Genomic DNA, 24,902 nt, shown 5'->3' on the forward strand with positions numbered 1-24,902 from the left:
GTGATGATGTGAACATTATTTATCACAGCAAGTGAGCTGGACGCTTTGAAACGGCTTCATCAGCACTTTCCTTACAACGCACGGCTGATGACGTCACTGAAACCGAAACGCAGAAAAGAAATTCTAGAAGCTGTCATGGAGTGACTGCCGGACTGACCGAACGACTGATCGACTGACCGTGAGGATTACCGGCTGGCGTGCTGGTTGTTCCACCACCCAGAAACAACAAAATCCTGGCAGCAGAGGAGACTCATTACAGATATTTGTAACTGTAAGCTGCTGTTCCCCTCACCCCCACCCCAACCCCACAACCCACGTTCCCCCCATTCCCCGCAGTCTGTTCAGTGCCTGCTGTGTGTCCCGTGCACGGCCCATGTGAAGCCCACACCTGTTCTCTGTAAGAAAGCTGACCATGTCAACAGCTTGGCAGTGAAAGTAAACAGGTGAGTCATCAATTAATTATCGGAGTCCTTTCATACGGTTCTGCAAAGCGGCTCACAAATTCCATAACCAGGCCTACTTTGGTTTCCATCTGTTTTGTAACAACCAAAAGTCATCGAACGTTTTGCTCCACAGCGTTCCGAGGTTCTACTTATGTCAGTTGTGTACATTTCCTCGAGTGTAAGATGCTGGGGGATGAACGAAGAGCGCATGAGGAGAGAGTGTTTCAGTCTGCTGGAAAAACCGACAGTGGGAGAGCTTTGCACTTGATCAGTTCACCATTTGTAATCAGTTTGCATTTCAGCCTGTATGCGTAAAAGCAATGTCCTTTGGTAAATTTCACGGAGCGCCTAACGGTGAAATATGCTTCTGGCCTCAATAAAATAGCGCATGCAGTCTGGGTCAGTGATCAACCCTCGAACATGATAAACAACGGCAATGTGCCCGAGAATACGAGCAACAAATCTGTGCCTAAGAATAGCAGAGTCAGACAACTATGAAAAGCCCAAGACCAGTTGACAATGGTGATATGCCCAAACATATAGACATCATGATATGTTATTGATTAGTAGATGATTGTAATAGTCACTATAGTGGCAGACACAGGTGATATGTCCAATGATATAGACAGTGGTAATGTGACCAGTAATAGCAGATAACAACTAAGTATTGTGGACTTCGGTGAAATGCCCAGTAATATTAGACAAGAGTGATATACCCAAGTATAGAGACACTAACGGTATGCTCAAGACCAGTAGACAACTGTAAATTGCCTGAGTAAGAATAACAACAGTGATATACCCAGTTATACTTGAAGGCTTAAAAACAATGATATACTGTGTAATGCTTAAGTATAATTAACAACGGTGATATGACAGCTATATTTGAAGGCTTAAAAACAGTGATTTACTGTAAAATGCCTGAGTATAACAACTTGAAGACGGTAATATACCCAACTATAGTAGACAACGGTGACATGGCCACAAGGGGATAACTCAGAATATTAGCAATTTTTGGTTTACATTGAACTATACTTACATACATAAACAACGAGATCGATTAGGCATAGACAGAGAGAGAGGGAGGGAGAGAGAGAGAGAGAGAGAGAGAGAGAGAGAGAGATACGGATACGGATGTTTTATTCAATATAGGCCATGGCCCCTCATGAAGGGGTGGTGTAAACAAACATTACAGAGGTAATATATTCAGATATGTAACATAACACAGTTGTAACCTGAAAATGAGAAAAACAGTCATTATCTGCATTTAGTCTTATTCACACATAATAACAAAAAAGCGGAAAACTAGCACAGACTCAACTGCATATTGTATTTCTAATCTTTGAGGCTTTATATAAGTAAATTGCTAGCTGTTTATTAACATGTTCCTTAGTGGATGACATAAGCAAATACAGTCTGAACAAGGAGGGTTGCCTATGAAATTTTGAAAGAGAGAGAGAGAGAGAGAGAGAGAGAGAGAGAGAGAGAGAGAGAGAGAGAGAGAAGAACACATATGTCAAAGCAAGCGAATGAACAAACAGAAGAAAAATCGTGACTGGAGAAGGATACAAAAAGTACAACTGTATCTCCAAACGGAGATGCCATTGCATAACATTTGTGTATAGCCTGGAAAAGAACGCTTTTGACGATAATAACAAACCATAAGAAATCACGCGGTTCTCATTTTGGTACTGACTGGCAGTCCACTCTTCATCAATGAGCTCCGTAATCCTTTCTGTTTATAAAGTGCAGCACAGTGAAACACTGGTTCACACTCACACCGCCAGAGGGCAGCAGCAGCAGCGTAGCTAGAGGTCCGCTGTCCAGACTGTCCAGAGTGCCAGTGGTTGGGAACAGCGGTGACGTGAATCCTGCTCCACAGTCACCATGGGCACACTTTGTGTTGGACATACTGTGTTGGTCATCACCCTGCTGGCACCAGGTCGTGAGATGGCTGTGATAATGATGGAGATATTATTGACGATGGCAGTCTTTGTGTATTTATTTAGCTATTTATCTATCAATTTGTTTATTTGTTTGTTTATTTGGCTGGTTTTGTTTGACCATTTATGTAGTTATATTTGTTTATTCATTCATTTCTTTGTTCGTATATCTTTGATTATTCTTTTTTTCAACTACAACAGTGTTATGTTACCTTTTCCTTTTCTTCATTTTTTTTTCTTTTTTCTTTTCATTTCCCCCCCAATATTTGCTGTAAGTACTACTGGTGATTTTTCTTACAGTGAAAACCAGTGTGAAATACACACAGAACATCTGACCTCCTTTCTTCTGAACATCTACACCTTTCGTGTTTCCCTTATTTTAAACTTGATGTAGATGTAGCTAAGCGCTCAGCTGACTTCAGTGACTGTTCACCGCACAAAAATAGCAGACGCCTTTTTCGCAACTAACCGCTAGTCTCCAACGACCCGCGCAGAATGTGTGACACCATTCCCGGTTTGAATGCAAAGCCCATTCTAAACCTATTCTCTAAACATCTATTAAATCAAGTCTCTGTATTGTTCCCTGCAGATTGTATTTGTTGTGCTTACACACACACTGACTTTCATCAGTTAGAAGCATACTTGATTTCACTTTAATCGTTCGTCAGTCTAAAGATTTTAACTGACGCTAAGCTTCAACTGTACGCCATTGGATGAGCCGAAACTTGTGCTTCTGACCCTTTTCAGATGACTTGAATTAAGATTATAAATTCATAGTAAATAATGAACACTTCATTTCATACTCATTAAAAGGTAGGTGTTGAGTTCTTTCTTTTGCGACCAATCTGGCGTAAATCGGTTCAGGGATCATTGAGAAATCTATCACTGAACACCTTGTAACAAACACAATTCTAATCAGATTTAGCCTGATTGGGGACCTTTTATTTCACGGGTCACGCGAGCGTCATTGAAGTTCGTTTAACTTGTTTAAATAGCCACAGCAGGTCATGACTGGTCACTTTCCACCTGGCCAGTCACTGGCTAGAGCCTGCTCTCTCTCTCTTGCTGTGTCGCACACAGTGGGTGTTGTGAGTATTACTGCAATGGCTAGCGTCATCAAGTACTGTGTGTAAAATGTGCTAGTGATTTGTAAATTGTATTCTTCAACACAGTACTTGTGTTCATAAGAGTATGTTGATATTGCCTCAGTTTGATTTTCTTGGTTCAGTTATTGCTTTGACATGTAGATTGATCTAGAAAATCGCCATGTCATCATATGCTTGTAGCAGTATTCCATTTAATTCTTTTCAACATCACAGTCAGTGACGTCTCTGGACACTGATAGTTTATTCAACTATTCCAGAATGTTCTAGTAATGGCGCTTTCTTTCTCATTTGCTGTCACTGATGAAGGTTAGGTTCCTTATCCCGTTTCAGTGGAGGAGATTTAAATGTTGAGCACAAGCTTAACAATGTTGATATTTGACTTTGATGCAACGGATTACTTGTGTAAGTTATTCACCACTTTATGGTTAAGCCATGACAGTTCTTTCAATCTTTGTGTTGTGCACTGATTACTATCTGGTCTCTCAGTTTGCCAGTATTCTATCAAAGCCACTTATTCTATTGTTTATTATTAATATATTATTTCACATGCTGATATCAGTTGTACTGCTACAGTGTGCTCAGTACTCTAAGATATGTGTAGTATTCTGTTGTGGTGATTGCAAGATAGTGTTTGATTAATATCAGTTATTGGTTAAAACCCTCTGATATGTATCACAGTCAGTTAATTGTAATTTAGTGATTATGCTCTCTCATATATGGCTTACTCTAGCATAGTGCTACATAACTGATTCATTTGAATCACTGACACAGTACAAGCTTTACATAATCTATACTGTCAGTGTAATTTCATTAAATCAGCGTAGCTTCAACCACTGTGACTGCACTATTCAAAATATTAGAAATGTCATTTGATGTCACTGTTTGGTTTTCACATATGCATTATCTTATCTTATCTTGTTGTTTATCCCAAACAGAGTGGTAGTCTTTCCATGTAATATGATTTCATGTGCTGTACTATTCACTTGCATTCCTGACATGTACTTAATGATCTTTGTTAACTTGTGTCTTATCAGTGCACTGTTTTCTCTTTATTTTCTCATCTTCTTTACTCTTCTTCTTCTTTACTTACAGAAAAACCCTTTTGTGACTGGCCTGCTATATGTCCCTGGGCCAGTGCATGGATCTTTTCTATCCTTTGATTCAGTAAATCGTCAGTAATTCTTTTGTACCGTCCCCTTTCATAATAATAAACCACTCGGGTACACGGCTACAAAAGTGGCGTCGCCAAAAGGACATTGATCCACAATTTTGATCCCAAATCATTCCCTTTAATGTTTAATTTTTTTTTTATCCACATTAAATCCAAACAATAAATTAAAGTCCCTTACCACCAAGTGTACTTTGTTACAACTTGGCGTTGAGAGCAAAAATGTTTTAATTCTTTAAATCTCTTATGAAAATTAAAGCCCCTTGCCACTATCCGAACCTATTTCATAGTTCTGGACAAGTCACACACTCCGAACCTATTTCATGCTCCAAACAAATGCCAAGAGAGGTGACTTCCTATTCATTACCTGGTGGACGGTCACACAGCATCCTTCATGACTGATGTCTGTATCTCCACACAGGGACCTCCGCCGTCATCGACGTTCTGTCCAGAGAGGATCACGACTTCACGCCTGACGTCATCTGGCTGTTTCCAAACGTTACTGAGCCCAACAGCACCAGCCAGGCCCGCGCCGTGCTGCATGACGTCACGCTGACGTCAGGTCCTGTCTACCCCAGCGGGGCCAGTCCTGGGGCCGTGACCTTCAAAGGGACCCCCTCCTCCTTCCTGCACATCCCCAACACGGGTGGAACCTTCAACGCCTCGGACTTCTTCGCCTGGACCCTGGTGGTGAGGCCAGCCAACCTGACCCGCACTGCAGTCCTCTTGGAGTACTGGGATGGCACGGGCGGCCTCCGTGTCTGGCAGAACCACACCTCCGTCACCGTGCACGCTGAGGACAGGACCGGCCTGACCCACACCCTGCAGGCTTCCGGGCTGTTCCATGACCCATCTAGCTGGGTCACTCTGGTCGTCACCTTCGTCAGCGTCAAGGTGGGAAAGAAGGACCCTGAGCTGAAGCTTTACCATGCTCCCTACGACATGAGCAGATTCACCTACAGGACCTCCCCCGTCCCTGCGGGCACGGAGCTGAGGGGGGACGGCGACGTTCGGGTCGGGGCGTCGGTTATGTCCAACCTGACAGCCTTCCAGGGGGACGTCACCTGCCTGGCCTTCCACTCCGCCTATGTGGGCGGCCTGCCTGAGGCAGTGGAGTACGGTCTGACGTGCGATCCTCAGGGCCTGCTGTCTGAGGCCATGCCTGCCATCGCCGGTCAGTTCGCCTGTCGGGAGTGATCGTTCTTCAGTGTCACGCTCTATAAGAGAGCGGACTAGAAACCCCCACCCAGCCCAGCACTAACACCCAGACAACACAAACACAGACTACAACAATCCGGGGTTCACATACATTTGTTTAATCACACACCTAGCTTGCCCACAAACAATAACCACAACCCCAGCTGCAACAACACTTAAATAACAATGGATAAATATAACAGACACACACACACAAAAAAAACCCACACACACAAAAAAAACAGAGCTTTAAGATAAGGAAACAAGCACAACGTTAATGCTGTCGTGACGACGACCACGAAGAACGGCGACGACGAAACGGCGACGACGAACACGAAGAACAGTGACGACGAACACGAAGAACGGTGACGACGAACACGAAGAACGGCGACGACGAAGACGAAGACCAGTGACGACGACGACGAACAGTAAGTGACGACGACGAAGAACGGCGACGACGAACACGAAGAACGGCGACGACGAAGACGAAGAGCGGCGACGACGAACACGAAGAACAGTGACGACGAACACGAAGAACGGCGACGACGAAGACGAAGAGCAGTGACGACGAAGACGAAGAGCAGAACACCCAGACAGCTGAGCGCCAGGCCAGAGAACGCTGGCGACGGAAGCCAGCGGCAGGCGGCAGCAGCCAACGGAGGCCTGGACCAAGGAAGGCAAAGGCAGGCAGAGGGGTTCCCGGGGAGACAGTGGAGGGTCAGTGGAAGAGTAGGGAAGTCCGTGGATAAACACGAAAGTGGGAACACTGAAACCACTGTATATAATCTATTATCCACTGGTAGGATTCACTTTTGGACAACCCCAATTAAACAACCTAAATGTACCTAGCCAGAATTCGTAAAGAAAACAGATCTTACAAAATTTCAGTTTAACCCCTCCCTGATCAACACATGGGCTACAGAATAGATCAATTTTACTCAGCTGCGCTATTTCGGAAGTTTAAAAGGCTGACAACAACCAGACCCAAGAGCAAGGATAACGGAAAAGGATAAGGGGGTAGTTTGGAATATTCTAGCTTATGTATCATATATAATACAGTGACACACATACACACACATTAATAGAACTAACAACTGAAGGGGTTCACAAGGAAAACTTAAATCTAGATTTTACGGTTGAACCCTTTAATACACGTAACAAATATTTTATCACATTCTTATAAAATTTATGTCTAAAAATGCATACGCATCCTACAAATGCACATAAAAGAGCAAAGTATTATATTTACTCAAATATTCGCTCCCTCCTATCTCTCTCTCTCTCTCTCTCTCTCTCTCTCTCTCTCATTCACGGACATGAACACAAGACAGACAGAACACAGGTTAGGACTGTCTTTACAGTCTCCTCTTACCTTCCAGAGAGGTACCACTACCCCAAAGCTGGAAGTTCACACAGAGCACACAGAGACCACGACCACTCGGAGGAAACTGATCCCCACTACAAGCGTCGAAATGGGCAAACAGCCCTGAAGAGAGCCAAAGACTGGCACGGCTGCCTCCTCTGACAGTCGCGGGCGAAAAGCCCAGAATCTTGTCATTTGTTGACAAGGAAGAGGCTGATCTCAGTTCAGTGACAGCCTGAACTGAGACCGAGACAGACTGAGTATCTCGTGCAAACCGCACAACCCACACTGCTCTCTAGCTAGATGGGGTGGGTGAACGAGGGGGTTTAGTACTCATATCTGATTTTGTCATGAGATGTGACAACAGCCCCCCTCACAAGTTCAAACGAAGATTGAAACTTAATTATAAGCATGTCACACAGAATGACAAACACAATAACACACATTCCCACTGCCGTATCATCCACAATGTCTTCTCAAACAGAGACATATGCCAAGGCACTGCCCTCCTGAAACTAAATGTAAGGAAAAGGCGAAAACAACAACAACAACAACATCAAAACTATGAAGTCTGGAATAACAGGATGAATTGCAAATTATAGAATTGCTAACCTTACCAACTAATAAGTAGTATTAAAAGATCGATACACATGGCCTGTATACAGCTGCCTCATTCAGGTGTTAACACTCAAACTGGGCCGTGTTCAGATCATATTTCATCCAACTCTGGCAGACGACTGAGGAAGTCAGCACCAACGTTTTCTTTGCCAGGAATGGCTTGCACCCTGAACGAGAAAGGCTGCAACTGTAGAGCCCAGCGCGTCAGTCTGCCGCTGACCGTTTTGGCCCTGTCTAGATATTGCAGCGGTGCATGGTCCACCTGGACGACAAACTCCTTCCCGTAGAGGTAGGGTTCAAACCTCTGAATACCCCACACAAGAGCCAGGCATTCCTTTTCAATTGTGGGGTAATTGCGTTCGGCTGGGCTCAATTTCTTACTGGCACACGCCACTGGCTGAGCACCCATACCTTGATCTTGGAGCAGAAGAGCTCCCAACCCCACGTTCGAAGCGTCAGTCCGCAGTATGAAAGGCTTTGACAGATCGGGGAGACAGCAAACTGGCCTACTGCAGAGGATTTGTTTGAGCTGCAGAAAAGCTCTCTCGCAGTACTCATCCCAGATAACTTTGTTTGGCTCCTTGCTCTTGGTTTTCTCAGTCAAGGGAAGAGCGATTTCCGCAAACTGAGGAACGAACCTCCTGTAGAACCCCACGAGGCCCAGAAACCCTCGGAGCTGTCGTTTCGTACAGGGACGAGGTGATTCTCGGATCTTCTCCATTTTTTCTGCATCTGGCCAAATTTTCCCAGCACCCACATGGTGACCCAGATAGTCTAACTCCCTGTGGCCGAGAAAACATTTGGAGGGCCGTGCTGTCAGTTTGCAATCACGCAACCGGGAAAACACGCTGCGTAAGAGCCTTAGATGCCGTGTTTCATCAGCGGAGGAGATGAGAACATCGTCCATGAAGTTGTCCACGTCCGGGCTGTTGAGAGGCAGTACTAACTTCCGCATCATGCGGGAAAATACTGCGCCAGCAGTTTTGAGGCCAAACGGCATTACACACCATTGGAAGTGACCCTGAGGAGTAGTGAAAGCTGTTTTAGGGCGATCAGCTTCCGCCATGGGGATCTGCCAGTACCCCTTTGAAAGGTCTAGCTTCGAGAACACCTTTTTCCCTGATAACCGGGAAAACAGTGCCTCTACATCTGGCATTGGTTCAGCATCAAACACGGTTATCTTATTGATGCGACGGAAATCGACACAAAACCGTACCTTCCCATCTTTCTTCTTTACGAGGACGATAGGAGAGGAGTATGGGGACGAGGATGGCTCTATCACGCCCATCTTCAACATTTGTTGGACCTCCTCTTGAATCGTCTCACGTTGGGAGTAGGGCAGTGGATACTGCTTAGCCCTAATAGGGGTGTCGGAGGTGAGATTGAGCGTGCATGTCTCGAGGTTCGTACAGGCAGGCAAGTCAGTGAGGACGTCCCTAAACCCTCGAGTCATTTCACGAATGGCCTCTTTCAGTGAGGAGTTATCAGCGGCCAGCACAACATCCTCCGGACCTTCAGTTGCCTCCAGGGGCATGAGTGGAATGTCGCGTTCCACTGTCCTCGTTCCTTCCCAGACCTCTGGGTCTTCACTCACAGCCAGAGCCACAGTCCCTCGAGGAGTGCGCTCAATGTATTCTTTCAACAGATTGGCGTGGTACAGCTTTTCTTTCTCGCCAATCCGAACGCAATAATCTGCGATGCCCACACGACGCAGAACAGTGTATGGACCCTGCCATTCAAGTTCCAGTTTGTTCTGTTTGGTGGGGCGAAGGAGAAGTACTTTGCTCCCCTCAGCGAACTGTCTTTGCTTTGCTTTGGCATCAAAATAACCCTTGTACCGCCTTGAGGCCCTTTCGAGGTTTTGCTGAGCAATGGTACAGGACTCTGCGATTCTGTTTCGCAGTTCTACCACGTATTCAGCAGCAGTCTGAATTTCTGGCCTCTCAGGGTGAAGCCAGTGTTCTCTGAGGATCTGCATGGGACCCCGTACTGTTCTCCCATAGAGCAGCTCGAAAGGCGAGTAGCCAGTGCTCTCCTGGGGAACTTCTCTGTAGGCAAATAACAGAGCGGGAATCCAGCGGTCCCAGGCTCGAGGTTTCTCGTGCGATAGTCTCCGCAGCATTGCCTTCAAAGTAGCGTTAAAACGCTCCACCAACCCGTTGCACTGAGCGTGGTAGGGGGTTGTGGTCAAGCCCCGCACAGACAGAAGGCGATAGACTTCCTGCATGACACTGCCTGTGAACTGAGAACCACGATCAGTCAAGACCTCAGCAGGAACACCTGTACGTGTCCACATGGTGAACAACGCCTCAGCCACAGTTTCAGCCGAAACGTGTTTGAGAGCAACAGCTTCTGGGTACCTGGTCGCATAGTCAACCATTGTTAAAATGTACCTGTTGCCAGACTCAGATGAAGGGGATATAGGTCCTACAATGTCGACAGCTACACGACTGAAGGGCTCTGAAATGAGGGGCATCTTGACGAGTGGCACTTTCGGGACTCGACCCTTAGCTACCGTCTTCTGGCATCTGTCACAAGAACGGACGAAACGCCGAATGTCAGCACACATGCCAGGCCAGTAGAAATGTGGGAAAACTCTTCCCTGTGTGCGCTTAACCCCAAGATGACCAGACATGGGGGCTTCATGGGCAAGAAGCAACACTGTGGAACGCAGTTTCTTAGGAACACAGATTTGGGTTGCTTCCCCCCGATGGTCCTTGAAACGCCGCATCAGTATTCCCTGCTTCCTGAAGTACATGACCTCTCCAGATCGTGTCTTTTTGACGGCTTTAGACACAGCCAGCTCCCGAGCTTGACACAGGTCAGGATCGCTATCCTGCTGATGCTCTAGGTCCTGTCTAGACACATGGATCTGGATGTCCTTGACAGGCAAGGGAGGTAACTCTTTAGCCCTGGCAGCTGCTTGGGCCCGTGTCTCCACAGCACCCACAAGACTGGCGTCCGAGTAAACTGGCACGGGCACTGAAGTGCCATTCTCGCGCCAGGCAGTATTGCCAATAAGGACCTCTTCCACAGGAGCCTCCATTACAGCCACGTCTAGCCTGCCTTCCACGAAAGGAGACTGGAAATCTACTCTGGCGATGGGTAGGACAGAGGTGCATCTCGATTCGGCCAGCACCACACGGACAGTCGCTCCAGTGAAAGAATCTGGACTGACCAGATGGCGTGCAACGACAACCATGTGAGCTCCGGTGTCTCGCAAAGCCGGGACTGAAACCCCGTTGACGAAAGCCTCACATCGTGGCGAGTACTGCTTTGCAGCACAGTTAACGCAAAGAGATGGAGGTGGGGAATGGGAACCCTGCTGCCTAAAGCTCGGCTGTGCCACAAGGGAAACCTTCCGCTGGCGGCACTCTTTGGCCACATGTCCAAGTTTCCCGCAGAGGAAACAGGTAACTCCTCTGGTTCTCTCGACACCCCTTGAGCTGTCGCTAAGAGCGGAACTACTTTGTCCCAGAGATGCGGCCTTTTGCTCTGCATGAGGTTTGGCACCAAGACCATGATCCCTGGATTTCCTGGAGGCTCGTGCCTCACTCTCAGCCATCCGTCCCGCTCTCCTGGCACCGACAACCTTCGAGGTAATGCATGCTACCTCCTCCACCCTATCTGGTTCCTCACTCTTAACCTCACTGACGAGGTCAGGGTTAAGGGTAGCTAGGAACTGTTCCTGAAGGAACAAGTCCCTTAAGTCCTCAGCACTGTCGTAATCGCGACCAGCAGCTGTGCACCAGCGAGACAGACAGACCTTAAGCCTTTCCAGAAATTGGATAAAGGTCTCTTCTGCAAGCTTCCGCATCGATCGGAAACGCTTGCAGTACGCATGGGCATCTAGCCGAAACTCGCGGAGTAAAGCAGCTTTCAATGACTCGTAGTCATGAAGTCTCTCCGGAGGCACTCGCAGACAAGCGTCCCTAGCTCGACCTTGTAACAAGGTTACCAAGCGAGCTGCCCATGAACATGGCTTCCACTTATTGAGAAGCGCTACCCTCTCAAAGTGGGTCAGGAAATCGTCGAAGTCACCCTTCCCATCGTAAGGAGCAAGGGAAAACGGTTGGCTTATTTGAGCCTCGACCTCTTCTTGCTTTAATTCCATCTTCCTTTCAAACCGCTGCCTATCCTCCTCATCCCTCTTCTCCCTATACCGTCTTTCCTCTTCCCTATATTCATCCTCCCTGTGATCCCTCCAGCGCCTGTAACGGCGCTCTTCCTCCCTATTTGCGCGCTCGTCCTCCTTAGCAGCAGCATCGACCACAAACCGTGCAAGGGCCTCACCAGTCAAACCCATGTCAGCACCCATGGCTTTGAATTTTGTGTAAGGATCCTGGTGAGATAGAGGAACAGTGTCCCCTTTCCTTCCATCATCAGACAGATTACCTGGGTCATCCTCTTTCAGTTGACCCCGTATCCATCCAGACAAACCTGACTTATCTATCTGAGAAGGAGTAGAGGTACTCGACTTATCCATCTGGGACTTTGACCCGGGAGTGACGGCCGCAGCCGTTTGTCGCCGAGTGGGCATTTATTTCCCCCTTTTTCTCTTTTTTTTTCCTCGCAGAATGCGAGAAAGGCAAACCAAACTCGGCAAAAATCAACAGCCGAAATCAAGTGCCTGAACAACAGCTAACTTTTTGAGCAGGTAAAGTGTCTATCATAACCTCACCCAAACATTCTTCCAGTGACACAGCATAATTTTAATCAGATATACAGGATATGTACACATGTAACAGACAAAACGATTACACCCAACCCCCTCCCACTCTAACCTAACGTACCCCGCATCTCCACCAAATTGTCACGCTCTATAAGAGAGCGGACTAGAAACCCCCACCCAGCCCAGCACTAACACCCAGACAACACAAACACAGACTACAACAATCCGGGGTTCACATACATTTGTTTAATCACACACCTAGCTTGCCCACAAACAATAACCACAACCCCAGCTGCAACAACACTTAAATAACAATGGATAAATATAACAGACACACACACACAAAAAAAACCCACACACACAAAAAAAACAGAGCTTTAAGATAAGGAAACAAGCACAACGTTAATGCTGTCGTGACGACGACCACGAAGAACGGCGACGACGAAACGGCGACGACGAACACGAAGAACAGTGACGACGAACACGAAGAACGGTGACGACGAACACGAAGAACGGCGACGACGAAGACGAAGACCAGTGACGACGACGACGAACAGTAAGTGACGACGACGAAGAACGGCGACGACGAACACGAAGAACGGCGACGACGAAGACGAAGAGCGGCGACGACGAACACGAAGAACAGTGACGACGAACACGAAGAACGGCGACGACGAAGACGAAGAGCAGTGACGACGAAGACGAAGAGCAGAACACCCAGACAGCTGAGCGCCAGGCCAGAGAACGCTGGCGACGGAAGCCAGCGGCAGGCGGCAGCAGCCAACGGAGGCCTGGACCAAGGAAGGCAAAGGCAGGCAGAGGGGTTCCCGGGGAGACAGTGGAGGGTCAGTGGAAGAGTAGGGAAGTCCGTGGATAAACACGAAAGTGGGAACACTGAAACCACTGTATATAATCTATTATCCACTGGTAGGATTCACTTTTGGACAACCCCAATTAAACAACCTAAATGTACCTAGCCAGAATTCGTAAAGAAAACAGATCTTACAAAATTTCAGTTTAACCCCTCCCTGATCAACACATGGGCTACAGAATAGATCAATTTTACTCAGCTGCGCTATTTCGGAAGTTTAAAAGGCTGACAACAACCAGACCCAAGAGCAAGGATAACGGAAAAGGATAAGGGGGTAGTTTGGAATATTCTAGCTTATGTATCATATATAATACAGTGACACACATACACACACATTAATAGAACTAACAACTGAAGGGGTTCACAAGGAAAACTTAAATCTAGATTTTACGGTTGAACCCTTTAATACACGTAACAAATATTTTATCACATTCTTATAAAATTTATGTCTAAAAATGCATACGCATCCTACAAATGCACATAAAAGAGCAAAGTATTATATTTACTCAAATATTCGCTCCCTCCTATCTCTCTCTCTCTCTCTCTCTCTCTCTCTCTCTCTCTCTCTCTCTCTCATTCACGGACATGAACACAAGACAGACAGAACACAGGTTAGGACTGTCTTTACAGTCTCCTCTTACCTTCCAGAGAGGTACCACTACCCCAAAGCTGGAAGTTCACACAGAGCACACAGAGACCACGACCACTCGGAGGAAACTGATCCCCACTACAAGCGTCGAAATGGGCAAACAGCCCTGAAGAGAGCCAAAGACTGGCACGGCTGCCTCCTCTGACAGTCGCGGGCGAAAAGCCCAGAATCTTGTCATTTGTTGACAAGGAAGAGGCTGATCTCAGTTCAGTGACAGCCTGAACTGAGACCGAGACAGACTGAGTATCTCGTGCAAACCGCACAACCCACACTGCTCTCTAGCTAGATGGGGTGGGTGAACGAGGGGGTTTAGTACTCATATCTGATTTTGTCATGAGATGTGACATTCAGCCATCCCTTGCCTTGCTATTTCACCCACCAATCTTCAGACATCTTGCCTTGCTATTTCACCCACCAATCTTCAGACATCTTGCCTTGCTATTTCACCCACCAATCTTCAGACATCTTGCCTTGCTATTTCACCCACCAATCTTCAGACATCTTGCCTTGCTATTTCACCCACCAATCTTCAGACATCCCCTGCCTTGCTATTTCACCCACCAATCTTCAGACATCCCCTGCCTTGCTATTTCACCCACCAATCTTCAGACATCCCCTGCCTTGCTATTTCACCCACCAATCTTCAGACATCCCCTGCCTTGCTATTTCACCCACCAATCTTCAGACATCTTGCCTTGCTATTTCACCCACCAATCTTCAGACATATATTGCCTTGCTATTTCACTCACCACCTGTCAGCTTTCCCCTGCCTTGCTATTTCACCCACCAATCTTCAGTCATCTTGCCTTGCTATTTCACCCACCAATCTTCATATATATCTTGCCTTGCTATTTCACCCACCAATCTTCATATATATCTTGCCTTGCTATTTCACCCACCAATCTTAACATAGGACCTGGAATTTTCCTTTCTAAATCCATCGTTTATTCATCCATTCACTGACAGCAGAATATTACCTGGGTAAAATGTACGATCAAACGTTTATTCCATATACTGATCAATGAACACTGTTCAGGTGTAACCAGTTACATTTGAGGAGAAGATACACTTGCTGGAAGGTCTGAATTTCAAGTGGTCAGTGTCCATGGAAGTTCTGGAATGAAAGATACATAATTATTATAACCTTCCCGTGCTTCAGTAATAACTGCAGAGGTAAGTGATTTATCTGCACCGCGGCAACATGGTCTTAGGTTTTGGGAGTAAAGCTTCACTAATTAAAGTTGTGAAGATGACAGTTTGTTCAACGTTTGTTCAATGACATACAAAAACTTCAACACAAAAGTACAACCTTACGCTTCTGTCTCTCTTCCTTCACTCTTTTCCACTTCTGTCCCTCTCTCACTCTGACATATTCTTCGAATCTCAATGCTCTTAGGACAATTCTGGAAGGACGACTCTGGGTCCACGACACTGTCGATGACCATGACAACAGAATCCCCGGGAACAACACCACCAACAGAGACAACACCCCCAGCCAGCTCTGAAGGACCCGAGGGGCCCACCCCAACACCACCACCAGAGACAACACCCCCAGCCAGCTCTGAAGGACCCGAGGGGCCCACCCCAACACCACCACCAGAGACAACACCCCCAGCCAGCTCTGAAGGACCCGAGGGGCCCACCCCAACACCACCACCAGAGACAACACCCCCAGCCAGCTCTGAAGGACCCGAGGGGCCCACCCCAACACCACCACCAGAGACAACACCCAGGACAGTGACACCCTCTGCACCAGGTAACTGTCTGACTGCTTCAACGTCAGGGCACTGGTTCACACACCACAGACGAGCGCAATAACCAAGTGGTAAAAGCGTTGGACTTTCAATCTGAGGGTCCCGGGTTCGAATCTCGGTAACGGCGCCAAGTGGGTAAAGGGTGGAGATTTTTCCGATCTCCCAGGTCAACATATGTACAGACCTGCTAGTGCCTGAACCCCCTTCCGTGTGTATACGCACGCAGAAGATCAAATATGCACGTTAAATATCCTGTAATCCATGTCAGTGTTCAGTGGGTTATGGACACAAGAACATACCCAGCATGCACACCACCGAAAATGGAGTATGGCTGCCTACATGGCGGTATAAACAAACAAAACGGTCATACACGTAAAATGTTACAAGTTTGTATGAATTATGTGTATATTACGACACTGTAAGCTGACTGAATGACACACTGGGAAACAAATGATGAGCGCCCAATGGCAGCTGTCAGTCAGCTCTACCCAGGTAAGCAGCCTCTAATGCAAATGACTCCCTGTTTGTAAAGCGCTTACAGCTTGGTCTCCGACCGAGGATAGGCGCAATATAAGTATTCATATCATATCAAAGACCGTTTCTGTTTCACTTTCTCCAGGAGGCGTTTCTGCGTTCGAACAAAATTTTAATCCATATACGCTACGTCACATCTGCTAACAGTTGATAAAACGGTGTGAGGATATAGAGGTATTGATATTTACGGAAATCACAGCCAATAAGCGTTCGTTAATGTATGTTTCATCAAGTTATGAGTTGAGTGAATCTGGAGATACAAGTCTTGGAATGTTAATCTTCAGATTCATGTTTCAAGAGAACAGTGATCAAAGTTTTAATCTTCAGTCCACTGAAGATCTTAGCGGCCAGCATCTGATATTTACATATTACACTTTAAAAGAAAGTGCAGTAATTAACCTTTCGTCTGATAGATATAGTTACTCTGTTCACTGGTGTGAACTATGGAACTGGAAGGAGATACAGGTAGTGCTTGAACTGTTTCAGTGGAACTCGCGAAGAGCACTGTGACATTGCCAGAACTGCTGCGTGGTGATGTTTGAGAGAGGGATTTCACACACACACACACACACACACACTCTCTCTGTCTCTCTCTCACACACACACACACACACACACACACACACACACACACACAGCAGAAGAGGAGTGTTGAGGGGTTTGGGGGTCGGAGGGGAGGACGTGAGAAGGGTGGTAACGGGACTCCGCTTTTCACACTTGGCAGGGAGTCTGCAAGCAGAATTCCGAACCCTCTGCTGTTTGAACTGAGTGATCTGTGTGTGTGTGCGTGCGTGCGTGCGTGCGTGTGTGCGTGCGTGTGTGACACACACACACACACAGAGGATTAGTTTCAGTGTCAGAATGATTAATTATCATTTTTCATCCTCTAAAAAGGAAATACAATTATATCAGTATATATATATATATATATATATATATATATATATATATTTTCCATTGTACCTCAGTGTTTGTGTGTTCTTGCGTGCGTGAGTTCGAAAGTTTTTCAGTGCCAGTGCAAGCGCATGTGCGTCCGTGCGTGTGTGATTAGAACTTGCGCGCGTCTGTGTTCGCCGGTGCAGCACCGAAGCAGACAACTCTGTGTGTCGCAGTCTTGTTTCAAGGAACACCAAAGAGTTTTGGTAACATGAACATCTGGGCCGTGGCAATCATAGACAAAGTGTCAGATTTGAAAATCAGTATTGAAGACAGAGCCAACTTCACGGTGAAAAGAGACAGCAAAAATGATATTTGTAGTAATGATGAGAAGCGGAGATGAGAAGTGGTCTCGGAGCAGAAGAAAATCAGTGAAGACCAAACATACATGTGGCTAACGTGTGTTGTAGGACAAATGGAAACATTTCAAATGATCAAAGCGACGCAATTTTCGTTTTCTGATCATCTTGTATATTTTATGACGCTAAATCGTTGTCGTCTTCACAAGATACTGTGATTACATTGTTTCAGTTGCTTTGCACTGGATTGCATTGCATGTGCTACATTATAGTAATGTATTTATTTGTATTGTAATGCACGGTATTTTATTGTATAATTATGGTAATAATTGTTAAGAAAAATTGTATTGATGCAAGACTGAACCTAGCAGTTATTACTAAAAAAAAAAAAAAAAAAAAAAAAAAAAATCGAATACAGCTGCATGTTGGTCCAAGGGACAGCACTCCTCTCGGTTCTATTTCACTTTTTGACGAGTTTTCCAGCTGTTAGCTTATGACAGTTTTAGAGACACATGCACACTTCTGGCCCTCTCACTGTCTCTCCACATCCCCTGTCTCCTTATTTGTACCCTTTTGTATTCTTTATTAATGTGATTTTAATGATAACATTATTTCATTTTTGACTCACTTGTGTAAAAAAAAGTGAGTCCATGTTTTAACCCGGTGTTCCGTTGTCTGTGTGTGTGTGTGTGTTTGTGTGTGTGTCCGTGGTAAACTTTAACATTGCCATTTTCTCTGCAAATACTTTGTCAGTTGATATCAAATTTGGCATAAAAATAGGAAAAATTCAGTTCTTTCCAGTCACCTTGTTTAAACAATATTGCTCCTCTGGGGTGGGCACAAATTTTTTTTAAAAAGCAGCCAAATTATACGCAAACTGAATTTACTGTTATATTTATATATTTTAAAAAAATTATTTAACTTGTCACTTTGATCTGATATTCTGACACAGCAACAAGAGCAGTCATTTTTATCATTTTTTGTTCAATCAGGAACTTCTTTTGCTAAGCATGGCAGTTATATTTCTGGTGCATGTCTTTGGTGCAGATAGTAAAAAAGGGAAATTAATCTGTAATTAATGCTAGGGGGGTTAATTTGCTTTAAACTGATCTTTCTCATCTTATACTCAATACATAAAAAGCTTGTGTGTTTTACTCTCAGTGTACAGGGCTTTCACTATGTTCATTTGCCCAAGTAATCTTTTTCGGAAAATACTAAAACCAATACTACGAGTGGACTTTATAGATCTGTTGACTGAGGCCTGAAGGTCATGGGCAAAAATCAGTTGGGTACACATTTTTATACATATTCAAAGCGCGTGCTCATATTCCTCGCGAACGTGAAGGACGCCATTTTGTTTCAAGTTGTTGACCTGCCTGTTCAATCCTATATCAAAATCGGCAAAACATGATAACATGTGATGGAAAGTTGGAGAAGGAGACCGTTAAATATTTATTCAGAGAAAGGTTTGTGAACGCCTCATCACTTACTGGATTATGCCCCAAACTGCCATACTATAAAAATATAAACAAAATCAGTCGGAATTCACAGTTTAAAAAAAACAACCCAAAAAACCATGAGAGTTAATACCCTTGATGAAACGTAAAAATTTCCAGTTTTGACTTTTCCCAAAATTAAGTCCTTTTCACTTCATACGACGTTTAGAAGTACTTGTATTTGGTTCTACATATTATTAGTTTAACAAAATACTCAATTTTCAAATCAACTTAAAAACTATAAAACTAGAATGAACATAAAAGATAAATTGAATCGACCGTGTCGTACATTCCCGGCGGGTGTAACAAAACTTGCACATCTATCTAGATCCAAAGAAAACGGCTAAATGTTGCAGTGTGATTGCGGGGATAGCCACGTCTCCTTTACCGCGGACCTAAAAAGAATTTTTAGATTAAAGATTTTTTGAATGCCCAAGATACACCAGATTAATATGATTTAAACAGCGTTCTCACTCCGAATACCGCAATCGATTTCTCGCCCTTAAAAAAGCATGTTTAAGTATTAAATTTTTTAACGTCAGTTAAGGAGCCACGATGGTGTATTGAGTAAGACAGATTCTTCTCACCCGAATACGCGGGGTTCGAATCTGCCTTTAGGGCTTTTTTCCTTTTCTTTTTAACCCGAAGCTTTATAATAACAAATACAGAACACATTTTAACTATTAGATTTTTTTAAGTGTATCACAAGTGAGTCTTGAAGGCCTTGCCTCTCTTGTCGTTTCTTTTGTTTATCTGTATGTTTCTTTAACTATTTCACTGAATTATTCCTGTTATGTTCATGTACAGCGAGTATGTATAAAATTTCTTGTGTAGTGTGTTACTTGCTCTCATTTTGTGAACATATTAGCGATAATGTTTCCCTGTCTTTCTCCACGATACATTTATTTACCTATCGAGTATAAATAGTTATGTATGTACATCTGTGTGTATCTTACAACATCGGCAGGAATCTAGTACTGGGTAAGTCAAAGTGCCAATATCTTCACCGTTGGAAAATAAAGATTAATTCATTAATTCATACTCTTTCTCACTCTGTTTTATGTTTGATAGACCAACCCTCTCGGTGTCTGTAAGTAAATATGTATGTATTATGCATGCATTTTGTGCAGCACACATTCAGTCACATGAACGTTCTCCCTCTATAAAACATCCCTCTTCCAAATTCCACCCGATTCTTTGAACAAGACGAGGTCACTGTGAATTTCTTGTCACAACCATGTTACTGATTTGCCCGCGTTAGTTACTGATTTGATGTTTAAGATCTCCGAAGTTAAATCAAGCAAAGAACTATATTGCATTACAAATAAGCTTTGTGGCAGAACAAAATCTTCTTTGCTTCCTTCTATCTATTTTCAGTACTGTCCAGTGTCTTCTCAGATTTTATCTGCTCAAAAATTGTTCACCTCAGGAAAGAACTGGATTCACAGTCAGTTGTGTCACATCCCTTGGGAAAAGAATTTCAAGGTGTTCGTTTTGTTGCTTTCTTACCCGTTTCAGAGATAGACGTACTTAGTGTGTTGAAAAAGTCAGCTCCAAAAACATGTGACCTGGACCCCCTTCCCACACCACTACTGCATGAGTGTTGGGATGTTTTTGCTTGCACTTACAAAAATTATAAATGATTCTTTATTTTCTGGTGTCTTCCCTGATGTATACAAAACTGCACGTGTTAAGCCCCTGCTAAAGAAAGCCACTCTGGATCACAATGACCTCAAAGGTTTTCGCCCTGTATCCAACCTTGCTTTTGTGTCCAAAAATTATTGAAATAAATTGTTCTCTCCCAACTTTCAGACCATTTAGCATTAAACAACCTGTTCTCTTTTTTTTCAGTCAGCAGATAGATCTGCCCATAGCACCGAAACTGCTTTGTTGAAAGTAGTTAATGACCTGTTACTGTCTATTGATGGAGGTAAACTATCTGTGTTAACTTTGCTCGATCTGTCGGATGCGTTGACACAATAGACCACCGATTACTCCTTTCCAGACTTGAACATGTTTTTGGGATTCACTCAACAGTTCTGAGTTGGTTTTCTTCATACCTATCCAACCGCTTCCTGGTTGTCTCTGTTAGTTTCAGTTTCAGTAGCTCAAGGAGACGTCACTGCGTTCGGACAAATCCATATACGCTACACCACATCTGCCAAGCAGATGCCTGACCAGCAGCGTAACCCAACACGCTTAGTCAGGCCTTGAGGGGGGGGGGGGAGGTGAATAAATAATAGAAAAGCTTACATAAATAAATAAATAATAATTATAATATAAAAAAGGTAGTAGTAGTAATAATAATAAAAAATAATAATAATAATGTCTCTGTTAGTAACTTTAAGTCTGATCCAACCCTATCTCCTATGGTGCGCCACAAGGCTCTGTCCTGGGTCCCGTTCTGTACACTGCTCCTCTTTCTGATGTCATTTCTGGCCATTCTGTTCTTCACCACTCTTTTGCTGATGATACTCGGCTATAAGTCTGCAGAACCAAACCAAGTACTCAGTCTGATTCTATCAATGGCCATGTTAGTGGCCATGGATGTTTTATGTAATTTGTAATATTTTTCTTTCATGTAAAGTGCCCTGAGCTCTTAGAGAGAAAGGGCGCTAAATAAATGTACATTATTAGCATTATACATAGGTGCGCTTCAGAAGGAAAGAACATCAGATGCGTACAAATTGTTTATCTGTTTGTGTTCCTTTGTGTAGGTGTACTCTGTGATGGGTGCTGCATTCATCTGACGAGGCAGTCCACTGGCGTTAAACTCTCGGCGGACGACATCATAGCAGAGACTGAGGTGAGCAGCTTACTGGTGTGTTCCCAGGCGTGTGCTTCCACCCCTGGGTGCGTGTCTGTGGCGGTGCAACATGACCTGCCTGGCTCCTGTCAGCTGGGGCGTACTTCACACAGCACTGTGCACGATCCAAACTACCTTCTCTATCTCTGTACTAATTGTTGATTTTGACAGCTATCTGTGGTTCTTACTGTGTTGTCTCTTAGTCTGGGATTGTTTTTTTGTTTTTTTTTTAAATTTCTTTCTTTTATAGCTACCTATAGTTCTCAGTCTGTGATTGTTCATTGCATTTTTCAGAGCTACCTATTGTTCTGACAGTCTGTGTTGATTCTTTTCTTTATTATTGGTTTTTTTCCATAGCTAATATGGTTCTCAAATAAAGTCTGTGATTGTTGATTTTATATGTATTTCTTATAGCTACCTATGGTTCTGACAGTCTGTGATTGTTGATTCTTTTCTTTATTATTGTTTAATTTTTTATATTTTTTATAGCTACTACGGTTCTCAAATAAAGTCTCTGTCGATTTTTTAAGAAAACATATTTCTAAAAGCTACATATGGTTCTCACACAGGTTGTGATTGTTCCTTTTTTTCGCTGCCTATGATTCTGACAGCCTGTGATTGTTCCTTTTTTTTTTTTTTTTTGAACAGCTACCTGTGGTTCTGACATAGTCTGTTCATTTTCATAGCTACCTACGGTTCAAACACAGTCTGTCATTTTTTATTTTTTATTTTTTTTTTAGCTTCCTGTGGTTCTCACACAGTCTGTGACTGTTCACTTTTTATAGCTACCTTTGGTTCTCACATAGTCTGTGTAAACTGTACTGACTGTGAACTGTACTCAATGCAGAAATGGCAGACCATAAGTTACAAATCAACTGTGTGTTTTCAAAATGGTTTTGGCTGTCAGCCGGCATGTCTAAAGGATGGAGGAATGTTCATATGATGAACTTATGTTTCTGACTGACTGTATCTGCTTCAGTTGCTGATTCCGTCTGTCCACTGCTCAGTCTGTTTCTCTTGCCCAGCTCCCTCCACTTCCTGCACCTGTTTCTCTCTTTCTGCTTTTTCTTTCTCTATGTGTCTAGCACTTGTTTCTCTTTCTGCTTTTTCTTTCTCTATGTGTCTACACCTTTGTGTGTCTATTTTCTATCTTTCATTTTACACTTTTTTTTTTATTGCGTATTTTACTGGCTTATGGAATGTTTGTCAAGTGCATTTAACATTGCATTTTGTCTTCTATTCATTTCAGAATGTGTGATATTATTTTGTTGTATCGTAATATTCAGTCCTGCACTGTTTTGTACCTGGTTGTGTTGCTGACTTAGCTGTCTAACAAACAGGCAGATGAATAAAACCTTCCACAAGCACCGCTTGTCATAATGTCACATCACAAATCAACGTCATATATTATATTGCAAAGTCTGGATCTGTTGCTTTTACTGCACTTTCTATTTTGAAAACACATGGTTTGTAAACTGTGCACCATTAATACTTTTCTCTCCAGTACTTTCAAACATGCCCCACTTGAATACATACATCATTCCTCTTGAGAATGCCAAATGTCTTCTGTTCATTTGTAAATTATATTTTAGATAAATAAGTCCTGTTCAGGCATGAATATCATTTTCAGGTAACCCACCTATGTATAACTGCCGTTCATAAAAGGAAAAAATAAATCCCAAAACAAAGTAGCAGTTTCAGGTATATCTGTTCCCAGGTAGGCTTGTTACAAGGGGTGTTCATAATGTCCCTGAACAGGAGCAACAGAATCATAATCTACATTATACAAAAAAACGACGACATCCAAGCTATATTGTTAAATATTATTCCATTCCTGAAAACGTGTTGTGCTGAGGAAGGCACTATGTGGGGTAACAGTGATGGCCTCCTGTCAGTGGGTCCTTTCACCGCGTCATTCCTGCTGTGATCCCACTTTTGCCGGGGAAAATCGTTCAGAGAAAGATTTTAAAGTTTGTTATATTGGTTTGTCAAGCAAGCTGTAAGCAAAACAACAGTTTTAAACTGGTTCAGACAATTGCAGTTTGGGACATCAACACTGGAAGATAATGACCACTATGGTCATCTGGTAACCGTAGTTACTCAAGAGATTTCCAAGGTAAGGCGAATTACTGAGAAGAATCATCCATCTATAATAAAACCGAAAGTACAATGAACTTTTTGTCGGGAAGTATCAATGTCATTTTTTATGATCACCTTGTTGAGAACTGTTGTGCCTGTTGGGGACCTTGTAACTTTGTTATGTATGATCCAAAAGTGCGGGTTTACTGGAGAACACATAAACTCCAAAACTGATGTAGGAAGACCAAACTGCGTTTGGGACATTGCATCTAGAGACGAGACGATAAGTAGGTATTCAGCATGATCCTCAAACGAAGCAACAGTCAGCAGTCTGGGTCTTCCTAGGTGAGAATTCACCTGAAAGCTTAACAGATCCATAAGTGCTGACAAACAAATGGTGTATCTCTTTTCAAAATCCGGCCATACTGTCACCACACTGCTTCAAGACAGAAAGACCATGGCCTTGGACCAGCATTCCCTCCATCTGTTCCTGTTCCCTTTGACAAGCCATTGGCAACAGGCAGGCAGTTCCAGAGTGCTGAAGATGTTTGAGCTTTCTTCGATGGCGTTACTTTGGGTACACAACAAGGACGAGTGCACTGGACATGTGATTTAATGCATACCTTGCACTGTTGGGATAACATTTGATGTGTTAGGAAATGGCACTGAAATAAATAACAGAAATTTCCTTTTTCAAAAGTGTATGTGATGTGTGTGTCTAATTGTGAGTGTGAGTGAATCAGAATCAGAATTAATTTTAATGTCAATTAAACCTTAACAAGGTTTATAAGACACACATGCAAAGTTACATGAAACCACGCACACAAAAAAACAAAATGGATAAATATTGAACAAGAGATTGAATCACTCCTGCATGCTATGGCGTTTTTGGCAGCTGTTACTGCCAAATTTCCCAAACAGCCCCACAAGTTTGTCTTCCAGTATAAGCTGACTGGGTTTATTAATATGTG

At 43.9% G+C, this 24,902-nt stretch overlaps 1 protein-coding gene across 2 annotated transcripts; it reads left to right on the forward strand.

Annotated features, from left to right (window-relative positions):
• Window positions 1-330: 330 nt before the first annotated feature.
• On the forward strand, window positions 331-24,822 carry LOC143294364 (uncharacterized). Of its 2 annotated transcripts, XM_076605838.1 has the most exons (6): window positions 336-443; window positions 2,188-2,382; window positions 5,079-5,831; window positions 15,424-15,783; window positions 21,764-21,852; window positions 24,378-24,822. In XM_076605838.1, the coding sequence occupies exons 2-6, from the start codon at window positions 2,328-2,330 to the stop codon at window positions 24,432-24,434; spliced, it is 1,314 nt and encodes a 437-aa protein (XP_076461953.1). In that variant the 5' UTR covers window positions 336-443; window positions 2,188-2,327; the 3' UTR covers window positions 24,435-24,822. The 2 variants fall into 2 exon arrangements, with proteins under 2 accessions (XP_076461944.1, XP_076461953.1); XM_076605829.1 differs by having other exon boundaries at window positions 331-443; window positions 21,764-24,822.
• Window positions 24,823-24,902: the final 80 nt, after the last annotated feature.

This window comes from Babylonia areolata, chromosome 1, assembly GCF_041734735.1.
Source record: "Babylonia areolata isolate BAREFJ2019XMU chromosome 1, ASM4173473v1, whole genome shotgun sequence".
NCBI classification, from domain to species: Eukaryota; Metazoa; Mollusca; class Gastropoda; order Neogastropoda; family Buccinidae; genus Babylonia; species Babylonia areolata.

Coding starts and splice junctions, on each gene's coding strand:
- LOC143294364 (XM_076605829.1), top strand. CDS start 2,328: ATGGGCACACTTTGTGTTGGACATACTGTGTTGGTCATCACCCTGCTG. Junction 2,383..5,078: donor CATCACCCTGCTGGCACCAG/GTCGTGAGATGG, acceptor ATCTCCACACAG/GGACCTCCGCCGTCATCGAC. Junction 15,784..21,763: donor AGTGACACCCTCTGCACCAG/GTAACTGTCTGA, acceptor TCCTTTGTGTAG/GTGTACTCTGTGATGGGTGC.